This window comes from Colias eurytheme, chromosome 23 (assembly GCF_061535395.1).
Source record: "Colias eurytheme isolate Ceu_HAF_F1 chromosome 23, ilColEury1 Martin Lab GWU primary, whole genome shotgun sequence".
NCBI classification, from domain to species: Eukaryota; Metazoa; Arthropoda; class Insecta; order Lepidoptera; family Pieridae; genus Colias; species Colias eurytheme.
Genome location: NC_143002.1, coordinates 985,939 through 1,013,165, shown reverse-complemented (window position 1 = coordinate 1,013,165; position 27,227 = coordinate 985,939). Strand labels below are relative to the sequence as shown.

General features: G+C 34.9%; 1 protein-coding gene across 2 annotated transcripts in view; it reads right to left on the bottom strand.

The window, feature by feature from the left end:
• CtBP (C-terminal binding protein) overlaps positions 1–27,227 on the bottom strand; it is a 110,356-nt gene that overhangs the window by 9,090 nt on the left and 74,039 nt on the right. For both annotated transcript variants that reach the window (XM_090115449.1, XM_090115450.1), the window contains exons 3-5: positions 18,194–18,417; positions 10,233–10,298; positions 4,680–4,807 (exon numbers count right to left, since the gene is read on the bottom strand). In XM_090115449.1, coding sequence (XP_089971575.1) covers positions 4,680–4,762 — 83 coding nt within the window. In that variant the 5' untranslated portion in view covers positions 4,763–4,807; positions 10,233–10,298; positions 18,194–18,417. The remainder of the gene's footprint in view (positions 1–4,679; positions 4,808–10,232; positions 10,299–18,193; positions 18,418–27,227) is intronic.

Here is a 27,227-nt window from a genome sequence, read left to right as displayed (position 1 = left end):
TATATAGAATTGTTTACTGTCAGAACTTGTACTCCACCTAAAAAGTTCCTTATCCAAACTATATTTGTACAAAATTTGATTTAACTCCAATCACCTCTTATGGCGTAAAAGAGTAACAACTTATTCGTCCCGAAGATTATTAAGTTATTTTTAAATAAATCTTGGAACAAACATTGTCAAATCATTGATGCCACATATCCTAAATTTAATTCCCAACTACCATAAACATACCTACCTATACCTATATTCAACATAACCTACATACAGCACTTGTCAAAGCACACGACCAATCAATCAAACCCACTACATTTACAATCTACATTCTACAAGCCCCTTACAATAAGAGAGACGAACGTCTATATGCCGCGCGCGAGCACTACAATTTCCATTGCAAATTAATTAAGTGGAAGGAAATAGTACAAATTGCCATCGACCCGTGTGTCTATCTCGGATCCCGTCGACCCGTGAGTGTATCTGGGATCCCATTACGGGATACGTGCCGTAATTAATGGGTTGACGGCAATGCTTCTGTACTGAAGCGATGCGATTGGGAGATGCTTTCAAACGTTCAAGATCCTACACACTACGTAGTAATTATCTCGATAGACGTACCCGGATTGAATGTACGATGTAAGGATGTATGTAATATTGATACGTCAATAGTTCCTCATAATGTACCATAACATTGAGAACATTTAAGTTACTAGTTGGTTAATGAAATAAGCAAATATGTGAAGCTATGTAAAAGTTAAGTTTGCGACTCGACATAAGAACCACTATAAGTACTTTCCCTACATCCCTAACATCCCTACTTTACGATTCATCTTAAAGAAATGATTCACATACTAAAAGTGATAACACTTGACTTCCAAAGGTATACAAGTGCAAACAACAATGCATATTAACTCGCCGTCCGTTCGTTCGTCCGTGCACGTCACGGGCCACAGCGATGCATAACAATACGCGTACGATCACAACAGATGTTTATCACAGAAAGTTGCACGTTGCACGCTTCGCAATGCACGCGGAACGACGCGCAAGGGATCAGTGCCAATTTTCTTTTTATAATTTAACATTCCATGTAACAGTTTACTATTTGTATATAACGCAAACTAAGGAAAATCTTGATTTAAAAATCCATAATTTAGTCATGCATCTAGGCATAAATACGCGATTATACGCGATTTTACGTATGTATTTTCAAAAATTAAAAAGAAATACAATAAAGAACAATTATTTAATAATATTTCAATCCGAAGAAGCAACAGGAGTTATTATATAGGTATAATTTGATCTTTACGCCTTCCATATAAAGTAGGTCATTGGTCATCATTATTATTAGTTTAATATAATATATGTATGTACTTTGCATTGTAAATGTTAATATTTCTGGACGACTGTAATGGCTCTTAATGACTTCGCTATTTTAAACATAATCCATACTAATATTATAAATGCGAAAGTAACTCTGTCTGTCTGTCTGTTACTCAATCACGCCTAAACTACTGAACCAATTTTCATGAAATTTGATATGGAGATATTTTGATACCCGAGAAAGGACATAGGCTACTTTTTATCCCGGGAAAATGACGCAATCCCGGAAATCCCACGGGAACGGGAACTATGCGGGTTTTTTTTCGACTGCGCGGGCGAAGCCGCGGGTGGAAACCTAGTAGGTTATAAAAACATATTTGTTAATATAATAAATGTTATGCTTTTACAACTAATATATTGAAGTTTAAATGAATTTTAAGTTGTAGAGACCTAAACGTATCTTTATTAATGTCAAAGTATAAAATTATATGTATTTACAACTAATCGGACTATTGAAGTTATAATAAAAATTATGTTAAGGGGACCTATATATATGGCTCAGTTAATGACCTCAAAAGTGTAACAAATACCCCTACATCATTCACAAACGGATTTAGGCAAGTCGATCGAAGCGCTGACCGCTCGCCCCCACCACCGACGCCCTAATTAACCCCTCGCCATTCCGATTCAACTAATAATTTAAACTTTCGTCATAGCGGAGCGAAGTTATTATTATTGCCGGCAAAACTTTCGACGAAAGTAATTCCGAAATGGGTAGAGTTTTACAGAGACTCGCCCAAACTTCGCCCCGGGGGCGGACGAAAACAGATTTGCCGTCTAACAATGGTGGTGCGCGGGTGGGGGTTGCAACCCCTTTTGGACAAGTTTTGATGGAAGGCAAATAGGATTAGCGCGAAAGAATAAGATTACAAAAACCGAAAGGATAACACGGTTCTCTATGGGTCTCTTGAAGTTGGAACTGTGTTGTTTGTCGTCGCAAAGTTCTAATGTCCTGCTTGGGACAACTTTTGGGACATTAACATTTGGGTTAGTATTAAGAAGTTAATCGGAAGATGTTCATAAGAGGTATTAGTGTTGTCTGTGTACAATAACTTCACTTAGTTTATAGAGAAAGTTTTTGTAGTTTTTTATACCTACATGGCTTCACACATAGCTCGAATCATTTACAATCATTATACATTATATATATGTACCTAAGCTATTTAAACTTAAGATTGAAGACTTAATACAATATGTAGACTGTAGGAACATCAATCAAACGCCTTTATTATTATAGAAGTTCAATGTTACTCACAAAAACATTAGTGTTTTCTATATTTCATTTTACAAGAAAAACATTTTCTCGTCATCCCAACTAAAATACTTTTAGCTATGATAAACGCCACATTTCTATTCCAATTGTAAAATTATGCAAAATGATACGATATAAAAGACACCGCTACGAGGGCCATATACGTGAGCAAAATGCATTGGCCATTTCACATTTATAAATGCTGACAAACAAACAGATGGATTACCGATAGTAAATAACAACTAGACAGTTAGTTACACCTGCAGATGAATGGTTTTGTTTTATGTACTTTTATTTTAATACGTTGTACAATAAAGAGTAAATAAATAAATAAATCTTATATATAAAATTCTCGTGTCACAATGTTAGTCTGCATACTCCTCCGAAACGGGTGGACCGATTCTCATGAAATTTTCTGTGCATATCGGGTAAGTCTGAGAATCGGCCAACATCTATTTTTCATATGTACCACGGGCGAAGCCGGGGCGGACCGCTAGTAACAATATAAATCCTTACTTTGGTCATGACGCAAAATTGTTAATCTTTAAAATTATCAATACCTTATTTGTGTAGGTGCATAAAAAAAAACTCATCACCAAAGGTCTCTATTTCAACACGACAAAAATGATTCCCTTCAGAGTTAATCTATTGAGACATGCACACATTTCAAAGAGCTCTACTCAAATATGTTCTTCACTTGACTTATCATAATATCTAGTCATCGTCAGTCAGTTTATTATACTAAGGGCTGATTTTTCAATCCTTGGTTAAAACTTATTCGTCGAATAATGTATAAAACTACCATTTTAAAAACGTATTCTATAAATTGCCCGTATTTGACAGTTTACGTGACATTTTAATATTATCGTGTAATACTTTATTGGTCAGATAAGTTTTATCCAAGCATTGAAAAAATCGGCCCTTAACCCATTGACCACCGAGCGGCCCGATCGGGCCGCGACACAATAGATTTTCTATTGTGTCTGTGATTCCGGGACTGAGGGATCAAGTGTTCGAGTAAACACAAAAAGCAAACAACAAAAAGCGTTTATTTGCACAGGTGATCCCGCTTATAATGTGTGCGCTCATCGCGAACCATAAATGGTACATTTTATCATACGAAGCGAGCTGCGAGACCATACATACATACATTCAATCGTGCAATAAGCACTACAACAATTATTCATTGTTTATCAATCTGTATCGCATAGCTTACTTCAAAAAAACGTTTTACATAATTCCACCCTCACTTCGTCTATAATAGCAGCTACCCTTTCGTGTGTGACGAATTAACTTTTCAAATTGTTTACAAGCCAGCTGTAGTAAACTATTCTTATCAACTATCATACAATAACAACACGAGACAGCGTGCAATAACAACCTATTAGTCTTCAATATCAATTCAATTGCTATGTATAAATATTTCCAGAGAATCCAATAAACATATTACATGCATATTCAGTTGGTTCGTCAACATTCAAAGTCACTAATACATTAATCACATGATCTATCCGATTAGGTAGTATCGTCGGTAGCAATTAAATCATGTTTATCCACGATACAACCGCGGCGCTGGATAAATTGGGTCATTATTTGCACTACCACAACGTGTAATTTAAACGTGGCACACTTTAATCAACACTATCAAGTATAAACCATTATTGTATTCGCTCGTTTCTCTCACTTTAATTTTAATAATTGCGATAAATGTTAGATGGGAAAACATACTTTCGAAGATTATACTTCTGTATCTTAGATACTTTCAGCAACATGTACACCCTACATTACATTTACATCAAACGAACATAGAGCCTGAACTGGAGCAAGAGCATTCTTTCGTGATCTTTTAGTGTAAACAAAAACTCGTATTCAGTGTTATTCAGTATTAGAACATCTCATAGAATCTTTTCAAATGCAATAAGAACAACGAAAGAATGTTCTACGCCTGCTTACACTAAAGAATTTGACATAGTGGGGTTAGAATGAGCATTCGCTCGTCTGATGTAAATCGAACCTAACAGGAACTTTTAAATAAAACTAAGTATGTACGCACCTCGATTGTAAGGGGCCATTTGCAATGGGTCCCCGAATGCTATCCATGCGAGCTCTCTTTGGCAGCATCTTGCGTTTGTCCATTTAAAGCGGCAGAGCCGCTTTAATATCCGCTTCGCAGCGCGTCACCTGTAATTGACAACATTACTAATTAATTAAAAAGAAAATAACTTTAAATATATAAAACGTCTGTTAAGTACCTAATAACTACGCTTCAAAGAATCAAACATTGCGCACCTTGCACGTTTTGCATTAAACAGCGGTCATCATTATTCTAACGGAAGCCGTTAATTTTAATAAGCTGAACATACAATTTTATATATTGAAGAGGCAATTTAATAACAATCTATAACAAAAAATAAAGTCATCAAAAACTAAATGATTGCTAGAATCGCCTAAAAACACATTGTTGAGGAAAAGTATCAGGATATTAAAAATTCCATTCATGTAGCGAAGAAATGAGTAATTACGCACGAAACTTCATTATTTTTTAACGATGGGAAGCCTGAATGGGTTCAACAATAAAGTACCTACAACCATAATGTGATATTCATGTAAGCCAATTAACATGCCATATGAACCACCTTTTAGCAGGTGTTAATGCCATTTAAATCGTCTTTACCACTACCTGTTAACAAATCGATAAAATACCGATACACGTTTATAAATGAGCCTATTTATATCTACTGACGGTATTTTTAAGGCTTTATTATCGATGAGTTAAACGCACATGTCTGTATAATAATATGTAGCTAATTGTACGGGACGCTTTCATAAGATTAAAGTTTTATAAGATTGGTCTGGGTGAATATTCTACCAAGTATGTATATGTGACAAATTTTAAATTTATCAATAAAAACATCAGTGGTAAAAAGACAAAGACAACACTTCTTAAAAGAATCCTTATGGAATAAGATATAGAATCTACACCTAAGAACTTTTCAATGAATAAACGAAGATGAATCGAAACCGTAAAATTTAAACACAACATTTAATGAATAAAGGATTACAAAATTCTATTATTCTAATCTCATCGCACATTACGACAACTACATTGATTACAACAATAAATAAATCGTTAATTCACAAAGTTAACCCTTAATTGGTCGCGTGGGGTGTCATACACCCCAGAGCGGGTTTCCAGGCTCACAACTTTTTAAAATTTGAATTTAGCGCGCTGTTCTTCTAGGTAGCTTCGTAAATACGTAAAACGTACACGATTCAGTTGCGAGCGGCGCTCGGTTGTGGACGGTTGGGCTCGTAGAGCGTGTTTGGGGTGCACGACACCCCAGGTGACTGTTTGTGTGGTCTAAATTCCGAGTAAGTTGCCAATTGGTAATTTTATTATTTCTGTTTTAAAACATTGTATTTTGCAAGTGATAAATGTTAACAGTGTTCAATTATAATACTTTGAAATTTTTGAGGTTATGTTGTGATATTTTTGTTTTAGGTTACCAGTAAAATGCCACGTGGACTAAAAGGGTGAGAAAAGAAAGCCCGAAATTATTCATTTTTATAATAAAACCAAAAGGGGAGTTGATACGAGCGACCAAATGTGCGCCACTTATAATGTAGGAAGATGTACCAAAAGATGGCCGATGGTGATATTTTTTCATATTTTCAATATCACAGGTATCAATTCCTATGTAATATACAAATCTAAAATTGACCCCAATATATCCCGAAGACTATTTTTAAAGTTACTGGCTATTGATTTAGTCAAACCTCACCAAATATCAAGAGCCAGCATACCCACACTACCACGACCGCTGCAAAAACGACTAAAAAGACAGCATGAAATTTCGGACCAAGAATCTATTTCTGAAGCAGGCCCATCGCAATCATACAAAAGGTGCCATGTATGTCCAAGAAGTAAGGACAGGAAAACAAAGACTGAATATTTTAAATGCCATAAACATGTGTGCAATGACCATATGATTGTAGTCTGTAAAAATTGCAATGGTTAAAACTAGGATTTGTAAAAAATATTTTTCAAATTAAAAAAATAAGTTTATTATAATATTAAAATGTTTAAAAGTTGATTAATATGTAAGTTCAAATGTTCTAATTAATAAAAGTCTGATTTTGCATGTATTTCGTATTTTATTTTATTTCCTAATTCTGGGGTGCTACACACCCCACACGACCGCTTATGCAACTTTGTAGGCGCGCCCAATTAAGGGTTAACCATCCTCCACTGTTCATTCCTAACCAACATATCCATAATACCCCCATATTAACAACACATCTACTACCATCTTAAAATCAATTATCAATATAAAAAAAAGTGAAGTCCCATGTCAGTGGGGTAAGGGGCAGGCATTATACATCTGTTTCACTGATCGATTTTCTTTATGGACAAGTAGGTGATCAGCCTTCTGTGTCCTGCCAGACCAAGACATTTTTTTTTCTTCGTCTCCACCGGGAATCGAACCCAGGACCCCTCGGTGTTACTTTCACGTGTCAACCACTGTACCAAGGAGGCGGTCAATTAATAACCATCAATACAACACAACATAATAATAAGAACGTATTCGATAATTGCTGGCTCCGCACCGCCACGTTGTCTGCGAGAGTTGGCGTCGAGCCAGCAGTGGATAATCGCCGGGCAAAACGTTATAGCAAAGTTTTTGCAGTGGCTCGAGCACCTTACAAGTTGAAGATAAACGTTATAAGGCGGGCACACACAGAGCGAGCACCTTGGCGAAGCATTTTATGCACGTATGCCTCGTATGAGCCACGTCCATAGAGACCAAGCACTGAGTATCCTAGTGAGTAGTGAGGAAAATGTTTCGCGAGGCAGTTTGTTGTGTGGTTCCGCCTTATAACAAAGTCGTTACAGTTGCAGTGGCTCGAACATCTTTAGAGGTAAACGTTATAAGGCGGGTCCTTCGTGAGGCTGCTCGCTCTGTGTGAACCCGCCTATAGCTAAGCCGTTGCAGTGGCCTGATAACCTTTAAAGGCTTAACAGAGTGAGCGTTACGGTATATACATGGAAATGTGTATTCATCGTGTATTTGATAACTTTTCTTTGAATGATGTTGTTTCTTATCGATATCAAAAATGGAAGTAGGAAAGTGCAAATACACAATCCATTCAACACACAACATATATTACAAATAGGAAATGAAAAAATTGTAATACGATTTTAAAATTATACTAACTAGACGATCATCATAAAAAAGTCGTCTTATTTTTGAAATGTAACTTGTTATCAGACACTTTTTGCAACCACTTATCTGAAATTCATGTGCTTATAAATTGATTTAAAGATAAAATATTCGTTGCATTACACACCTATTTGTGGCATTTACCTACGTTATTTTGATTAATTCTGTCTACATTCAAATTAAGCAAAATACCACATGATAAGCGATCCGACAATACTTTAAGGTCAAACAATACCGGTATATACTTATATATACGACATCAAAATAATTATCAGTATAAACACGGATAACTAAATAGATACTTTAACAAATAATAATTGAAATTTTATGCACTTTTGCAAAAATTATCACAAAAAATTGAATAAGAAGCTAAAACTTTTTGCAGTTTAAAATCTCTTGTTAAACGTATGAGAACATATTGATACATCCCCTACCAATGAGATCATGTAACTTTATAACCAACGTTATACCAGTTACATCGATAAATATACCAAAAAAATGCAGTTTTATTTTCCCAGTAGGTTCCAGACACCCGTGCATAATACGCTCCGATTGTCATATCACTCATGACACAACAGCGCATTCGCTTGATTTGCTTACGAGCTCAGTCTCGCGTTCGAGCAACCATTGTTTTAATCCACTTTACTACATTAGTAGGCCACTTTCAGACTGCAGTTTATGAAGTGTTATAGCACAATAGAGTTGAAGGAACGTAACTTCGTTTTGGTGATAGGAATTATAACATAAACAAAACGTAATTCTTTTATAATTTTAATTTAAAAACGCAAAATATTAAGAGATTAAAGCTTAGCGAAGAATTATTTCTGTTTACAATTGAAACTAGTTTTCACGTAAATGAGTATTAACAATGTTTACTAAATTAACCCCGATATTGCGTTTACCAGACACCTCGTAACCCATAAATGGCATATTTTATTTAAGCATTAGCCCAAGTGCTATACAAAATGTTTTTCTTTATTTCAACCTTTACCTTTCATACCTTTTGTCGTATGTAGGACGACATGTCAAGATACGATATTTAACATGTAACTTAATAATTATTACTACTAAGGACACTAGTCAAATACGTCGATAGTTAATACTTCTATCTACACAACGCTCAGTTAACTTCCAAAGTGCATAGTATATTTTTGTTATTATAATAAATGTAAAACAACCATTAACATTCAAAAACAAACACCATTAACATAAGACACTTGTATGTATTTGCCAAACGCTTCGCATTACCGTACGCAAGCATCAATCTTAACTTTGTATATTATTAACATTAATTTGAATATTATAAATGCGAAAGTTTATAAGAATAGATGTATACAATGGTGTATGTATGTATGTTTGTTACTCTTTCACGCAAATACTACTGAACCGATTACAATGAAATTTAGCACACATATAGAGGGTAACTTGGATTACCACATAGGATAGTTTTTATCCCGGAAATCCCACGGGAACGCGAACTATGCGGGTTTTTCTTTAAAAACGCGGGCGAAGCCGCGGGCGGACTCTAGTTTTATTATAATACGTTAAACAAACAGATAAACTAGATGTCTATAGCTTTGTTTTCAACTCGACAACGCTGTCATTACGTAAACATATTTCTCGTATTATAATTACAATTAATGAATGAATTAACGGTACGATAATCTCATTAATATTGAAGGACGCCACAACTGCTAATTACAGAGATAATTGAAAGCTTCAGTCATGAGAGTTAATGCGTATGATTAGTTATATATGTATACAGACAAGAGTTAAATAACAATGAAAATAACTGGTTAACCATAACATTGGCAGATTCATAACAAACATACGAATTATCAGTCTGTAAGTACTGATATGGATTTGAAGATGGTGTATAATGTGAAGATATCTTTTGCTTTTTTCATGAAGCAGTAATTTTGAAGAAATGTCTTCTGCCCCTCACATCAGGTAGTTATAATTTTTTAGTTCCAAATAAAAAAATGGCCATAATAAATTCAAATCAAACAATCCTATCACCAAATCGTGTCAATTTATCTAGGGAAAAAGAAGCGCTCATTAAAAGACATACAGAACGCAAAATAATGAACATTTCTTCTACTAAAACACATGTTCTTACCCTATAATTCAAGAAAATGATGCCCTAATACTGCAGTATTAGGGCATAGCCTAGCCAAATCAAAAATACAAGGCAAAACTTGCTCTACTATACAAAAAAATACCTCTCTAAATGTAAAACAAACCAAAGCAAAAGAAAATCATTGCCGCGCGCAAACACGCAAATAAAACGCAATAAAAAGCGCCACAACGACTGCTAACGAATATAATGATTGATGACGTAAAGTACACAAGTAGGTAGGTAGGTACAAAACTGTTTTACTCACAATTTCAATGTCATTAGGGTTGTTGTTGGCAAATCGCTCGTAACGATCTCGACGCGTTCATTTTACCTGCAAACAAAAACGGCTATTAAGTTACGTGAGCATGCTTGCGGAAAGTTAAGTATATAAATCGCGCAAATATTATAAACGTGTTTTTGCGCTTATATTTTTGTTACCTAATCCAACAATGTTGGATTTTGATGGCTTTTGCCCATGGAAAATTAATTAACAAACCATTTTTATACTCTATCCATAGTGATCAAAAGTAAAAGTCTATAAAAACATACTAGATTAACTTATTGTTGAAACCTGCAGAAAAAGTTTAAAACTAAGGGATCTTGTCAATAAATAAAAACCGAGAACTGACCTACAAACATAAATACTCGGAACTAAAGGGTCGTAGGTAGGCGAGTATTTCTCAAAAGAATTACTCATCCTCATAAATCTATACTAATATTATAAAGCTGAAGAGTTTGTTTGTTTGTTTGTTTGAACGCGCTAATCTCGGTAACTACTGGTCCGATTTGAAAAATTCTTTCGGTGTTAGATAGCCCATTTATCGAGGAAGGTTATAGGCTATATATCATCACGCTACGACCAATAGGGGTGGAGCCACGGGGGTGAAACCGCGCGGAGCAGCTAGTACAACATAATAGAAGACATAAACAGCGCATATAACATCACCTGTATGTGCAGAAACAAACAAACAGGCGTGAAATATATCTTATGCATGTTTAATATATTATATAATATACATGTATAGACTTTAGACTGAGTATAGACTATATTATATGTATTTACTCTTTAGACTTTTAAACCTAGCTTAGGTTTAAAAGTCTAAAGATAACGATTTACCGACAGTTTGCAATCTCATTTATTACGGCGATAGATATTAAGAATAAAATAATGTAGACGAGTTATAAATTCCACAATCATACGTGAGTTTCTACACAATCAATATGTAAACAAATATAACAATAGCCTCGCACGTATGTTGGTATAATGATGGCAAGGTCACGATTAAATTATTCATATGATACTTTTATTCACGTACAAAATGATGCTCTACTTCAAGACTGACACTAAGCGGATGAAAAGATTTCCCTTTTAAATTTAAGTATAATAAATAACAGTAAATGTACAGAATATTATGAATTATCTAATTGCAAATACACATATGTATGTACCTATGTATAAACGCAAATATATGCTTATGCTTGTTGATAATTTTATCAACTTTATGTGGTAGGCTTTGATTAACTACTATTATTTGGTTTTGCTATACCGTTTTACGAAAAAGGGTATTCCAAATTACATTTAAGGGTCACACAACTTCTTCAAATAAAAATGGAGAACACATAATTATAAAACAAACACAAAATTATAAAACAAAAACCATAATACTAAGTAATTAACTATAGCAGTTACTAAGCCCTAGCCGTTTCCAAATCACGTTTCAACTACATATAACCTTTAACTCTATTAATCTATGTAGGTATTACTGATTACAATTTACTCTCGAGTCTCGTAACCTTTGAAGCCGAATGAAAGTAATCAAGTATTAACAATACCGGGGTTTAATTCTGTGCCTCCAGTGAATAAGGGAATAACTCAAAAACAGCACTTTTCAGGAGAGACAAAAAACTATATATCAATACTAAATCTTTATTAATTCAAAATTTTAAGCTTGTATGTGTAAGATATGATGTTAGACTATATTTTTACATATGAACACATATTGTAACAACCCCATAAATATACTTTTTTCGTGTTTTTTTGTAGTTGTGGCCTTATGAACGAGTACTTCATGGAATAACTCAATGTATTCACATACTTTTTTTTTTACTCTTTGCAATGTAACGACTTATGCCCTTATGCACTATGTTCATAATCGCACAACACGACTTATATTATTGCCAGTTTTGGTTTTATAGAAATGATGTGACTTATTATGCTTGAAATTTGTGTACTTTATGACTCAATTGAGGCATTTTAGTGGAAAAACTATGCACGTAGCTTGAAAAACGAATGAAATCAACGGGTTTTTTATCGTTATTAGATAACAAAAACATAACAAAATTTAGGTATTTATGCATATAACCCTAGAAGTCCAATCTACGTAAATTTGACGTATGAACTCTTCTATATTTACCATCGAATCGCTGACAAATCCAGAACCAACTTATCAGCCGTCTAGACCTAGCAGTACATAGTTGGCTCATCCAGGTAAATTCCGCAATTTGGTTGTGAAGAGGATGTTGTGCGTCATTTTGACGTATAATTAGGCTTTTTGTAACTTTTAAGATTGTTTCAAATTTTTATTTTGTGATTTATTTCACATGATATCTATAGATTGAGTACAAAATGGGATCCAGACAACTTTTATACTAGGACGAAAAACCTTCAATTTTAGTAAATGACGATTATTGTCCTCCGCTGGATTTGGACTTCAAGCAAGGGGATTGGGTGGCTGAAGATGTTGTCCGGAGTAAAACCGAATATGTTATGGGGTTTTGTTACCCATGTATAATGAAAGTCGTAGATTGTAAAATAAACCTTTAATCGATCTTTCAATAATACAGTACTATGTTGTTAATGCTATACAATGTTTCACCAGTCACCACAATGAGTCTAGTCTGTACAGGTTAGCAGGAGACAATCATTGAGTATTGGTATTAAATACGTATCAACTGCGTATTGCGTTTTGCGTATTAACTATTGTCCTAGTGAAAATTAATCGTCGAATCAATTTAAAATTCGATCAAGTGCGTTCCGTTTCGGAACGCCACAGATAATAAAAGTGGCAACGCCACAATGTCATGGTGGTTGGTATACATTGAGGATACAAGCACTATAAAGAGATAAGAGTAGCCCGAAAACCATATTCCTGTATGTTCAGTTAATACAGGAAAAGTTATAGGTGGTCAGTGGCGATATTTTACGGCATTATATAGAATTTTAACAATTTCTATATCATATAATATTAAAATAATGTAGATAAATAAAGAAAATACAATGAGCCGCAAAGATTTTATGAAAAAATTAAGCACAGATTGAAGGTGCCTTGGATGCAAATACGACTTGTGGCACGCACTTTGAAGAGACTCTACGTGACAAAAGCCCAATTTTTTTCAAAATATGTGGTACCAGAGTATCCATAAAATGTTTACGAAAATGCAGGACCAAAGAAGTATCGATATTGCGGATTTTTTTCCTATAAAAAAAAGCAAATTACCAAAGTTGTTGTTGTTGCAGATTTATTGAAAAAACGATTTAAAAATAATAAGGAATAGTATGTGTTGTTTCCGTGCAGTATTCAATTAATAGACCAATAGCAACACGGCATTAATGCCAAACTGTCTCATGTCGTCACTTGAACCAATGACACTAAAAGAGTTGTTCCTTTATGCTCATGTTAGAAAAATGACACAAATGCGTTTATACTAAAATTGTGTTAGGACTGATGGAACAAAATGAATTAAGTCTTTATTCAAAAAGTATAACTACACATACGTCTTTGTGTTCGTGGGTACTTTTGACTCGAGACGAATAGTTCCTTTGCGATTGCCTAAAATGATGGATAAGGTAACTTATACCGTTAATCACACCCTACTTATACCGTTTGGGTCATTCGAAAAAATGGGTTAGGACGCAGCTAGAGATATGACCTTTTGATATGTTGTGTATTTTGACGAGCTGAATCCAATGGTGCAATAAAAACCAAAGGGAATAACTCGTCTTACTCCCTTATTCACTGGAGGCACAGAATTAATGTACGAAATTGTACCTACATTTCAAACGTTTACATAACCTACATAGATTTATTGTGTACTTTTCTATAATATTGTCACTGTGTTGTAACCAAACTGGCTTGATCGATTTTTTATATTATTTTTGTATAAAGGTATTCCGTAAATACAAGCATAGGTCATAAACTATATGTTATATTATGTATATTATTTCCTGAATGACAAGGGTGTCCGGGTAGAAATTTTGTCGGGTCAACTAGTATATAGTCCAGGATCCTTCGCCCATTTTTGCACGTGATTACTATCAAGCTAATTTTCCGTGAGTAGCTTTATTTTGATGAGACGCCCAATAATTTCCTGTACGGAACTCTCGATTGTGGTAGCTTACAGAGGTAACACCCCCTCTTTCCAATGTGTGGCGCGATTTTGACCCACTTTAAACGGCCAGATTTCGTTCAAACTTCAAACTTTGTAGATTTATTGAGGACCGATGACAATACACTAATTTGATAAAATTTTCTATTTTTTAGTTCGGTTTTCTATAAAAAGCGTGTTTTTTAGTTTTTTTAAACTACATATTTCAATAAATCGTGCTTTATTCGATTTAAAAAAAAAATCATGATTTTTTCCAACCCTGCTATGTAGGTACTTACTCGTTTTCATTCAGGTACGAAAAAAAAATTATAACGTAGTTTTTCATTATTTCGCGCCGTGATTAATTGCATGACCTTTCGAAAAACCTCGAAAATGTATAGCAATTTGTTTCATTCATTAACCTAGTACCCACTACCTACCCACAAAACAGTATTGAACTTGTTTTTAAAAAGTCCGGTTCTGAGTGAACGCTTTATTCAGTTTATATCATAGCATGTAGATTGTAGGTCAATGCCAACGTAGTAGCCGGCTTTTTTAAATTTACAAATTCTGAAGGTTTTACGTTCATTATTAAAAATGAGCTATTACTTTTTTGTGGTTATTTATTTATATATAAGTATCTTTAGTAATAATCTTGTACTTGTCATAAATATCAATAATGGCAACTTAATTCAGATAAAAATATTATTATCGACTGGTTAACGTTGTGTGTATGTACATACAAAGCTATGTATGAGTACATATTTATTTACACAACTAATATAGCAGAATATGCATGTACAAAAAAGCTGATCCATCGGCCACACTAAAATAGGATCCATTTTATTCTATGTTAAAGTTTGTATACATACATATATAACGCCCTCTGATATAACAGTAGAAAGACGCGAATAAAATATATTCACGACTGAGCTACATGTTAATTTAGAAAATACAAGAGCCCATAATTACTAATTACCTTTAAATCCATTGTTTACAACTAGAATACCTCAACAAAAACGATCTATTCCATCACTAGATGGCGACATCTACCTACTGTAACTTCTGCAAATAAGCGTCATAACAACAACGAATCGACGATAGCAAAAAAACCGTAATACACTAAATTACGCGATGAGTAATATACCAACGACGCTCTATACTTTTTATATTATATCTTAAACGATTTGCAAACAATATTCGCTCGTCTCGTACGTAAGAGCTTAGTTTGTTCGGTTGCTAACTGCATAGTCATCACGACCTTAACATACACAATAATGTTATTAGTTTATTACTCACACTTAGAAAAACAGTGATAGATATGTATCTACAAGTATTTTGGCTTTGTAACTTTGTATTTATTGTACGTATTACAGAATTATAAAATGTAAAATGATTTGATTTATTCACTTGAGCTTTAAATGAGATTCATGGGATGATAACAAGAATGATAACGAGTTTATACTTTATATTGATTTGAGAGCCATATTTAGTCAATGAATTTTGGCTCTCTGTAAGCTTATCTATTTTATATGCTAAATAAATGATTATTAAAATAAAGCATTAAAGATGTTTTTGCTATTGTATAGTGTAGCCCATACTTATAATAAATACTGAATTTGTTTCAATTTATAAATGTATGTTTAAAGTTCAAACAAAGACTCTTCATTTGATAATTACATCTTCTTATATATAAAAATGAATCGCAAAATGTGTTGGTAAGCGCATAACTCGAGAACGGCTGAACCGATTTCGATAATTCTTTTTTTATTATATTCCTTGAAGTACGAGGATGGTTCTTATGTAGAGAAAACGTAAATATTATGTACCACGGGCGAAGCCGGGGCGGACCGCTAGTACACAATACATGTATAATTTACTTTAGTTCAACAAAGACTTAATTTGTATGATTTCAATTTTCAAGCAAATGCTTCAAATGTCACTTAAAACAAAGGAAACGAGATCTTTGCAAAAAACCTATTTTCGTGACCTTTGACCTCTGACATCTTGTGTGACATAATTTGAGTAGGTACAATATTATGATACATATTATGAGCTAACAAAGCAGGTACAATTCGTATTAAAGAGACATTAAAGTCGTACAATGACCAAAACACCCCTAGATACAATATTTTAGATATAAACAAGAAAACATCCGCATCGTCGTGTTCAATAACTATTCAAGTAATCAGTATTCGCGCGTTACTAAGCGGTAAATTCATGTATAAATATATCGAGTGCGGTAACAACTACGCGATTATATGAATAACAAACAATAATGAGCGAGCATTATGAAAATATCTATTTTATTTCGATTTAATTGCAAGCCGTGTTGATTATACATATAATTAAACAGTAGTTATTTTTAACTTAAATTATTTGTGATCGATTAAAGTGTTCATAAAACCACGGCTGTACGATGTAGCCGGTGTATTAATTAGCATCGCGTAGAAGTTAATAATAAAGGTCTTAATTTTATGGTTCAATTAATGTTTCAGTAATAGCTTAAATATAAATGACAATCAATAAAAAGTTCTATTCATAACCTCAAATTTACTCATATCGAAACATGTCAAGCAGTAAATATTGCAGAAATTATAATATAATTACCAGTATTATGCACGAAACTACACAATGAACTAGCGCCCCAATTTTGCGTTTCTACAAATTCATTTCACCCGTAAACTTTACCCTATAAAATCATCCAAAACGTACCAAGTCTAAGTCTAACCAAACGAACACCCACCCCGGCGAACGGTAGGTGCGACGTTCCACGGTCCACCAAACTTACGAAGCGTTTCGTTATCATTTCGCTTGCACCGTTAAGATTTCCACGAGGAATTCAGAGTACACATTGACCAATCGAGTATTCCGACTACGACCGAGTTTCGACCCTCCGGGGCGGTTCAAACATTGCACAAACAGAATTCAATTTAGCTGAGAAGCTGCAAGTCTTGACATAGTTATATAAGTGAGATTAGCGAGATCTTTGTATAGATTATGGTTAATACGTGCGTGATAATACATTAGTTTTGTAGGTCAAGCTCGTAACGTAGTACCTAATTAACATCTGCTTCGACACAATAGCGATAGCATATTATATTTAACAGGATTGTATAGTATTGTTCTGTTGAGTGGGTCTTTAAATCGTTGTTACTCTACTTAATATAACGTACTAATCTCATGAAGGTTCCTCAATCTAGATTTTAGTTGAGCAATTAATTGTTGTGAATATTTAATGAGGGTACGTACCTATCGATCGTAAAGTAACATAATATACGATGGAATAGAATGTTGTTCTTCAATGAAAAAGTGTAAAGTGTTTTTCATCGGTAATATCACACGTTCTATCTATTCATCATTCATCTATTTTTGAACATTTTTTATCACAAATTATTTTCAATCATTTAAAAATACGTATTTAGATACTTTAATTTCTCAACCAATTTAAAAATGAATAGAGTAAGAAGTGCTTACAGTTTACACGTGCGTGGGTCGCGTTTGAAACCACGTGGAGACTGGAGAGCTTTAATATTATTTCTGCAGAAAAGCTATATTTATATAATATTTCTGGGTAAAATTTACAAAAATTTTCTTTCCTAGAAACTTACAGTTATTTTTATGTATTACATTAAATTTATTGGAAAGTAATCATATCAGCCCTTCAGACGAAGTTAAAATAGTTAACTATGCACGTTGTAAGCCGCATACATCAACTTTAGATGAGAAGCATCATGAGTTTTAGATATTTTTATAGCATTCTTGTGTACTTGTAATATTCTTATCAACGTGCTCATACAGAACGCATCTACCTACACATTTAATAATCATTAAACAACAATAAACATATTACATACATACCAACGTTGTTGTGACGTAATCGAACCGAGATCACCGATCCATCGGCGCACCGGCATCGACTTGTCCGGCGCCGGCGCCGCTCGGGACGCGCGCGCACACGCACACGCGCACACACACCGACGCGCACACACACACAGCACCGTCACACACTGGGTACACTAGTTTACACTGCACTTGGCACACACACACGTTTACTGGCGGCGCACACGATCACAACGCGACACCTGTAACAAAGAAACGTATCTGGTGAGTGTAATGTCATTGAATATGTTGCGCTATTTATTTATAGGATATTTGTATGAAACGTGCAGTTAATGGTTTATGTAAGTTTAGCCGGCACATGATTATACGCCTCGAGCGGCTCAGACCTGACTCACCGATCGCCGGTGTCTGACTAACGAGGTATACGTGCCTACTCATTAAAATGTAACGACAGAAATAATATTTCATTGGAACTATGTGAAACTATTTGTGAATATAGGTACATACTTCGTTACTTATTTATTCATACAAATAAATATGTCTTCGGGCCGAATAAGTAGACTTATAAGGTAAATAAAAAAGATCTAATTTCGGATCTTCATTTTTGTAACTTTCATTTCACGGACGACTACTTTCACTAATACCTACGAGCGTTCGATATAATATTTTCTTTCATGAAACGCCCTTGGCACTGAACTTCATACTATTATTTATCACAAACAAAATATAAATTGGATAGCCCGAGCGTTGGCGCGCGGGTATTAATATTTATAATTTATACACAATAATAGCGACGACGAAATACACGACAAACTAGAATGAACACATCAAATTAATTGTAATATAAATGTCTGTTTCGTTTCATTTATTCCATTTACGTACGAAGAAAGTTATCACTTTACTCACAATAAAGTTTTCAGAGCTGATAATTAACTTCTCTCTCTTATAACTTAGTTATTTAATTCTACTAAATATAACTTCACACACATTTATTGACGAAATCGTAAAGCTATTGAAACAAAAATAAAACGCTTCACACTCAATCTGCACTTTACACAGCGAAAAATGCAACTCAATTGCAAAACGCAATCGATAGTCACATTTCATTTTGCACAAACTTCAAAAGTCCTAGTAATTCAGAGCAATCCAAGAGAAAATACAACAAAAGAGAGGAAAAAAAGCACGGAAACATCGAGCCCCCTCCATCAACTCGGCTAACTGTTGACCTACTTATATTTCGCTCGCGGATCGCGCGTGTATGTGTGTACATACATACACACACACGCACCAAACTGCTGCACGTTTTGAACTCAAATTGCATCACGTATAACATAATTGCAAACGTGCTTTTTATGTTTTTATTTACAGCTGAAATAACAATTTATTGTTGGTGGTAACGCTTAAAATGCGGATGTATTTTTTTTCCATGTATCGCGATGTTTCAAGTGTAATGTTTGTATGAACGATGTGTTTACGTTTCAAAAACACTGAGTTAGAATGAATCTAAAAGCTAAATGCTTTCACAGAAATTTAAAGACTACAAAATAATCATAGCCTTTACATCTACAATGAAGAAGACTGGCAATTTATTTATGAAACACAATATGACGACGTTGATGGTTTTCTTTACCCACTAGGGTTTGTGTTAGTAGGTACTAACCTACAAATAATAATTATATAATAAAAAAAAATAATTATATAAATCGTTACATTAACATAAAACACCTTTCGAATTTCCAACTCCAAACAACCCACAGTCGACTACAGGAAGACCTCGACAGTTCTTCGCATTTGTGAATCAACAAAAAGGCAAAACCGCCGAACAATACAATGGCGCGCTGCGGGCTAAACTTTTAATTGAAAGCCGCCCATTGATCGAAGCGCGGCCGAAATGTAGCCGACACTCGCGTCTGCGACAACTTCATTTGCCAATAGTAATTATTATTGCAGATTTTATACAATTATTCTTTCATCACTTCTTACTGCAAGTGCTTCCAGTTTATTTTTTCTAGTTTTATGTTCAAACTTCAAATTGTATCGACAACACGATTTCTTTTTATAATCTGTTGTATGTAGCTTTATTAACGTGATAACGTTCTTAAAATCGTTTTAGTCGGGTGACATGTTCAGAAACTTGTGTCACACCAAAACCTCACGAGCGCGATCGCAGGTATAACGAGAGAGAGACGGACCGATCTCCCGTCTCATCTCGAGCGCTGCCACCAATAAGACGTTATCACGTAAACATCTCGATCGTAAACCTACTTTACAAACAACCAATTTTTTTCGATATAGTAAACAATATACAAGTTTTCAATACACATCAACGACCGTACTCATTATTATAATAAACAATTATTACCTCAATAAGGGCACCTGTTACTTGGTTACCTTCGATCGAAGGCAAAGTAAATTACATAGCAATGTAATAAACATTAAACTCATATACAGACAAATATACGAACCGCACAACTTAGTTCTAAGATTCGTTATCAAAAGCAAAACTTAGGGACAGAAAAAGCGACTTTGTTTTATACTATGTAGTGAAGTTTCAAAGCAAATAATCGAATAACCACATTTCACTACTTCGATCTAGCTCATTTAAATACAACAAATAAATCCATAGTCCATTTTTGTTGCAATCCGTTCCGCGCAAAGCTATCGTGACCCGCTAATGCACTAATGCAGTTCCGATAAAACATTACAATTTCAATTAAGATTATATCTTTTGTAGATTGTCGTCGAATATAGAAATACAGTGAAAGGAAATGTATATTCGAACATAAATTTTCTATTAATAAATTAATGTGATTATAAGTTTCCGATGCTCGTGTCGTGTTGAACGAAACCGGTGCCATTAAGCGACCACAATATTATAATATTCAAGATGTGCATTCTATTTCTATCGACAGGTTAATATCGCCGTGATTAAGGTTTAAAGAATTTAATTTCAAGACACTTTTAATATTGAATACAATAACCAAATTACATTAAGCAACTATATCTATATCTCTGTAGCGATGTATGCACTTCTAGGCGACACAAAAATTCAGAATTCGTAACGCTAACAAAAGACTGCCTAGATACAGAGTATTAATCAATCCATATCTCCATTCTACAATCCCATCATTTCACAAAGCTTCAAATTATCAGATCAGCCATTCTCTCGTCCAATACGAGCCAACTATTCTCAAATATCGAATATCCAATATGAGGAATCCATTTAAAACGTCCAGATAAAAGATCCCACGTCTCCGAATGCCAATTTCTCAGATTTGCGGCATGACGATATCTATTTAATTAACGCCGAAGACCGCCCTTATCGCTCTAACTGCTTTAAGACGATTTTCCGAGAATAATATGAGCTTAGAATGTACGAGACATTACATAGATCGTTGTTACAGCTTTATTACTGCGATTGGGCTCGGTATGTATCTACTATCTACTTAACTTTTTACCAAATTTTATTTATAACTAGCTGCTCCGCTCGGTTTCACCCCCGTGGCTCCACTCCTGTTGCCCGTAGCGTCATGAAATATAGCCTTTATCCTTCCTCGATAAATGGACTATCTAACACCGAAAGAATTTTTCAAATCGGACCAGTAGTTCCCGAGATTAGTGCGTTCAAACAAACAAACAAACAAACAAACTCTTCAGCTTTATAATATTAGTATAGATATTATGTAATTATTATTGCTTCGAATTAGTAAAGATTGCACAACTTATCTATGTCATTAATTAGTATTATCACTGTGTATAGTAATTATTAATTCATTATACGAATACCACGAATCGTTATATACGTTGTTCTATCATACTTTAGCATCTCTTCCAATAATAAACTGATAACAATCAACAATCCAAAACTTTAACTTGCAATATCTTTACAAAAAGGTACGAATACCGTATATTTCAACAAACTTGTTAACATTTTTCTAAGCTTCCTCAACTATGTTCGTGAATAGTTCGATTTTATTCTATCCCATTAACGTGGGATGAGAAATTTTTATGATAAGTTCCTTTGAATATTCCTTTACAATATATCCATCTAAAGACTTTCAGTATCCAAGTAGATAGAAGATAAAAAAGGTTTTCCATCGCGCCGTCCACTTGTATCACAGTAGGGCGCTTGGCGAGGACGCTTGGATATATCATATAGGGTTGTCGACAAAGCATTTTTTAAGCAGAAAAATAAAGATTACTAATAACTTACTTGATATATTGGGAGGTTTTTATTTAATTCTTTTTATAAAACATAAAAAGATATGATCAGATCTAAAAACACGCCTCTAATCTCAATATAACAACAAAACGTACGAAAACTCAGTTCAAACATTTGCATCCGCGAACTTCCCGATACAGTTTGTAGGTAAGTTCACCTTTCGATTTAAAATTCACATCAAACTAGGTTACGTTCGTGTTATAAACCATCGATAACCGCCATTTCTTTTCAGCCATAAAACTTGCGAGTGGCAGCCCTGCCGGGAGACTCAATAACTCGTTACGCCGAGGTCAACGTCCTATCGATTGCGCGACCCTGCTAGCTAGCGATCTTCGGTAGCCACTAGCCACTATTATTTTCGCTGACGTGGCCAACTTATCTTGTAACTTTATAACTCTCTAAGCTGTCACTGCGTGTACACGGCTTAAATATATTTTCTACTTGAACGGAACCACAGAATACATAATAGTAGCTAAACGCTACAGAACGGACACTCTCCGCCTCCCGCCAAAATTAAACTTACCTCACCCCCGCGCGATCAGACATAAAATGGGCCATATTTTTCTGCAAGGACGATACGCAACGAAGATTGACAACATTAATCAAATTGACTTAAAGTAATTTTATTATTTTGGATTTGTGATTATCGTTTTTCGTAGAAAATGGTTAAATATTGTGCTGTTTACGGATGTATTTCATCAGAAAAACGCGAATTTTTTTTTACGCTACTCACAAATGTGCCAACCATAAAGCGTTAACACACACATTTGCAGTCTCTACAGTGTGACTGTCAAAACAATCATTTTGTATGGAGTGTCCGGGGTGTGACGGAACTATCTATTACTGTTACGTTAATAGTCAGCGAACATTATGTTTTAACTTAACTTAGTCGTTTTACGTAAGAATAAACTTGGGTGCTTTATCGCAGCCAAGACTAAGGATTCTTAGTTAATAAAGAAAGATTGTATACTGTATTTAAACAAATATTAAATATTATTATACGACTATACGTGGCCAATCAGTTTTGTTTAAAATCTAAGTTGACTTTCGAATACTTGTCTATTTATTATGTTACTTTAGAAATACATTATCATAACAATTCACTAGTTAAATGAGTCAAGGAAAGCCTGTTCAAATATTCCTACTTATTATGCGACGATATAATACTTTCATTTTAATAGGCTTTTATTTGACTTTCTACATTGGTGACGACAAATAAATAGCTTCCATTTCTCTTTGTGACACAATTCAGCAGTTGTGACCGATAAATCCTTTCCCTTTTAATCTCTGGCTTAATTCAAACATAAATACTATGCCTATCTACGACTATCTGCACCCATACATCAAACACATCCAAATATACAATTATACAGCATACAAATATAACTACATAGCACCAGTGCTGATTTCATGAATATTCATTATGCCAAGTTCAAACATGGCCAGCGTTGATGGATGAAGGCGGTTATTAGTTCATGCCAGTCGAATGTATAATGTGGGAATTGTGTGTTTGTACACGTTGCATGATGCGTTATAGTAATGATGTTCGAGTTTGGTATGCAACAAAGATTGACCTACATCGTCATTGAGAAAAACTTTACAAACTTTAAAAATAGTCGGGTCATCTTTAAATAGGTAGTAAATTGTTCGGCTCACGTTTGTTGTGTTTAGAAGATGACTTTAATGCGCAATAAGTTGGTTTATTAACTTAACTACCTCAATTATGTACCTGATTAAGCGTGATCTTAAGTAACATTAACAACTTTAGAACGTATACAAAGCATATAGTTATTATACAGTCAATGGCTCTTCAGCCTCTGCAACAGTGACCATACAAGATCACATCCCTACATCTACAGCTACATCAAGTGCAAATCCTCCACACTCGATCCATAGTTCCGTATACATAAATCAACGTTTTCTCATGCATAGTGCGTCCGTCGCAACACTGCACCTACACTATACATTGTACATACACAGTACACTGGCGACTGGCGTAGTGCCACCGGCATTGTCTCCTGCAAAGTGGGCCACGCCGAGACGCGACCGAGCGACGTACGTACGTGATAATTCACTGTTGCTTTATTGCCTTTTCTTCCCTTCCTTTTGTCATATGTGACTTTGCTGTGGTGTGGATTTTGAGAAACCATTTGAACTTTGAAGGAGACTGGAATTATAATGTGATTTGCGAATGTTTGTAGTATCAACTATTCTGGTAGTATTATTTAATTCTACAAACATCAGACAATATAAATACGTTACAGACATTTCGTTTCTTTTGATTCCATCATACAACCATCACAACTTTAACTTTAACTTTAACCTAAGTTAAACACTCAAATATACCAATAAAACTTACTGATATACCGGCAAATTCAAAGACATTTCGAGTTACACCGAGCACCTACAGACAAGACAGGTGGCTGGTGGGGCATCATCATTATTCATACAGAACAACCGTACAAGCCCGCCGTAATTCCAACAAATTAGACAACAATTCTCGTTTAAAGACGTCCCGGGGGCTGCGGAGCGGGGGACGGGGGGGTTCACCAAGTTGGCAAGTTATAATGGAATTCACAAGCAATAAAACTTCCCTTCCGAGGCCCGTCTGAGGCCGCTCGGCTCGCACTCCGCCGTATGTTAATTCGATGGCGGCTCGCATAGATTCAAATTGTCGCAGCTACATCGATGGGGACGCACTTTGGGACGAAGACCGTCTACTCGAATGGGGTTCAAATGTATTCGCGAAGATCAAATTAATCAGTTGTATTTACGACTGTTTAAAAAACATTTTTCCAAGATGCAAAGTTGTATTGTGAAAACCTTTTTTATTTCAAGTTTACATGCTTATGTTTAAAACAAAAAGCGAATAGATTCATCTTACTTACATTACATTACATTTATTATTTATTTATTTATTTACATACATACCTACTTGAACTTTTGTTACACGTGTAAACACACAATGAGTACTAAGAATCGGTCAAGTACATTGAATTGGAACACTACATTTCATTATCTTTAATCTGAACTTAACCAACATTCTCTACACTACCACGTACGTCAGGACATGTATTTACGACAGTTAAACAACATTAGGGGAGCCAAACCCCAATCGATGCCTATCAAAGACACCCATCAAAGCGTACAAACAAACAATGCCACAGACAGCAGTCGTCAAGCGATAGGTTCACACAACAATGGCATAGCATAGCACCCACCTATATATAAATATATATCTATATAGCTCCCCGTTGACGCGCCAAGTTTCCAGTTATGAAAGCTAGGTGAGCACAGAGCGGCAACTCAGACGAAGACAGACAAACTTCCATTAAATCTTTCGCCAAGTTCCGCGCCACCGCGCCTCCGATGGCTGCCGTTTGCTAGGTAACTATCTACATAGTACCAACTCATCGCGGCTCAACTTGCGAACAGACTGCTTCATGTAATGTTCAATGTGAATGTTTGGTTTCATTATTTATTGAAGTGTTAATAAAGCTAAAGGTCAAGCTACTGTAAAAAAAATATAGCCGGGTTTACAGGATAAAAAAATGGCCTGCTACTCAAACAAAATCAGTTTTTTTTAAATCGACAGCGCCGCTTTTCATTCGAACTACCCAAAAAGTATTTCCTCTTTAGATATTATATTTGCTTTTCCTTTAATTACCATCATTCAGAAGTTTCATTCTTAGACATTTCATTCGAGACTTCTCCCCAAAATTAACCCCCGAGTTCGATCGTGCCTAAAAACGTCAGGGTGTAACGGCACAACTTTGATACCGCATAAGCCTATTTGAACTAATGTGTCATCGTATTTAGGCAAAGACGCACGGGAAAACTCGAGTGACTTACAGAACTTAAAATTAGCTTTAAAACTCAATTTACACACTCGCATGTGAGCATAACTTTTGGTGAGGTGAGGCAAAAGTTAATTCGGAGATCCTCAATCACGTAGGAAAGTACGTCTCTCGCGACGTAGTTACAAGTTGGCAACGGAGTATCTAGGTAAAAGTAATCTTTCGTAAGCCAGAATATAATGCATTGTGTAATTATGTGTATACGCTTTACATTCACTCGTTCGTGAAAGTAAATGAAACGAAATACATGTGTAACGTTTATTACTTATGTTCACAGTAATATGGAAGATATTTTTAGCGATTCTTCAACTTATAGATAGATGTACACATTAAACATTATTCCTGGATAAAAATCTATTTACCAGCGCTCTACAACAACACTTCACATCCTAACCTGTTCAACATCTCAACAAATGACTAGCATACCCCACACATACACATAATATATATATGAATAATCCAACCAAATCCACGTCCGCCAACATCAATAGCCATTCCATATTGCAAACATGCTTATCATCTAATCGCCTGTTATCGCGTACCTGACTCAACACGTGGACACACCGGCTAATGTTGCTCGTAACACATACATACATCTGCTTATATATCCAAGTACATAATACAGATAGTAGGTATGTGTGTGTAATGTGTAACAGCAGATATGGTAATAAAAGTGAAAGCGATAGGTACGCGCGAAATGGAAATTTTCCATCATGTTTGATTGCGATTAGGTATCGTTATATACTGCTATTTATAGATTCATAAGCTACCATATCTGATGAATACGTAATTGGTACGTTTTAAATTAACTAAGTTAATCGATTTTGCATTAACACGAAACTAATAAATCATTCGCGTTATAGAATAAAATACCTCTACCTACCAATTAAGGTATTAATGATCGTGCTACCAAAACGTCTTCAAAATCCAACGCCGTAAATACGGCGAATATTTTATAGGCCCTGGGCCGTAT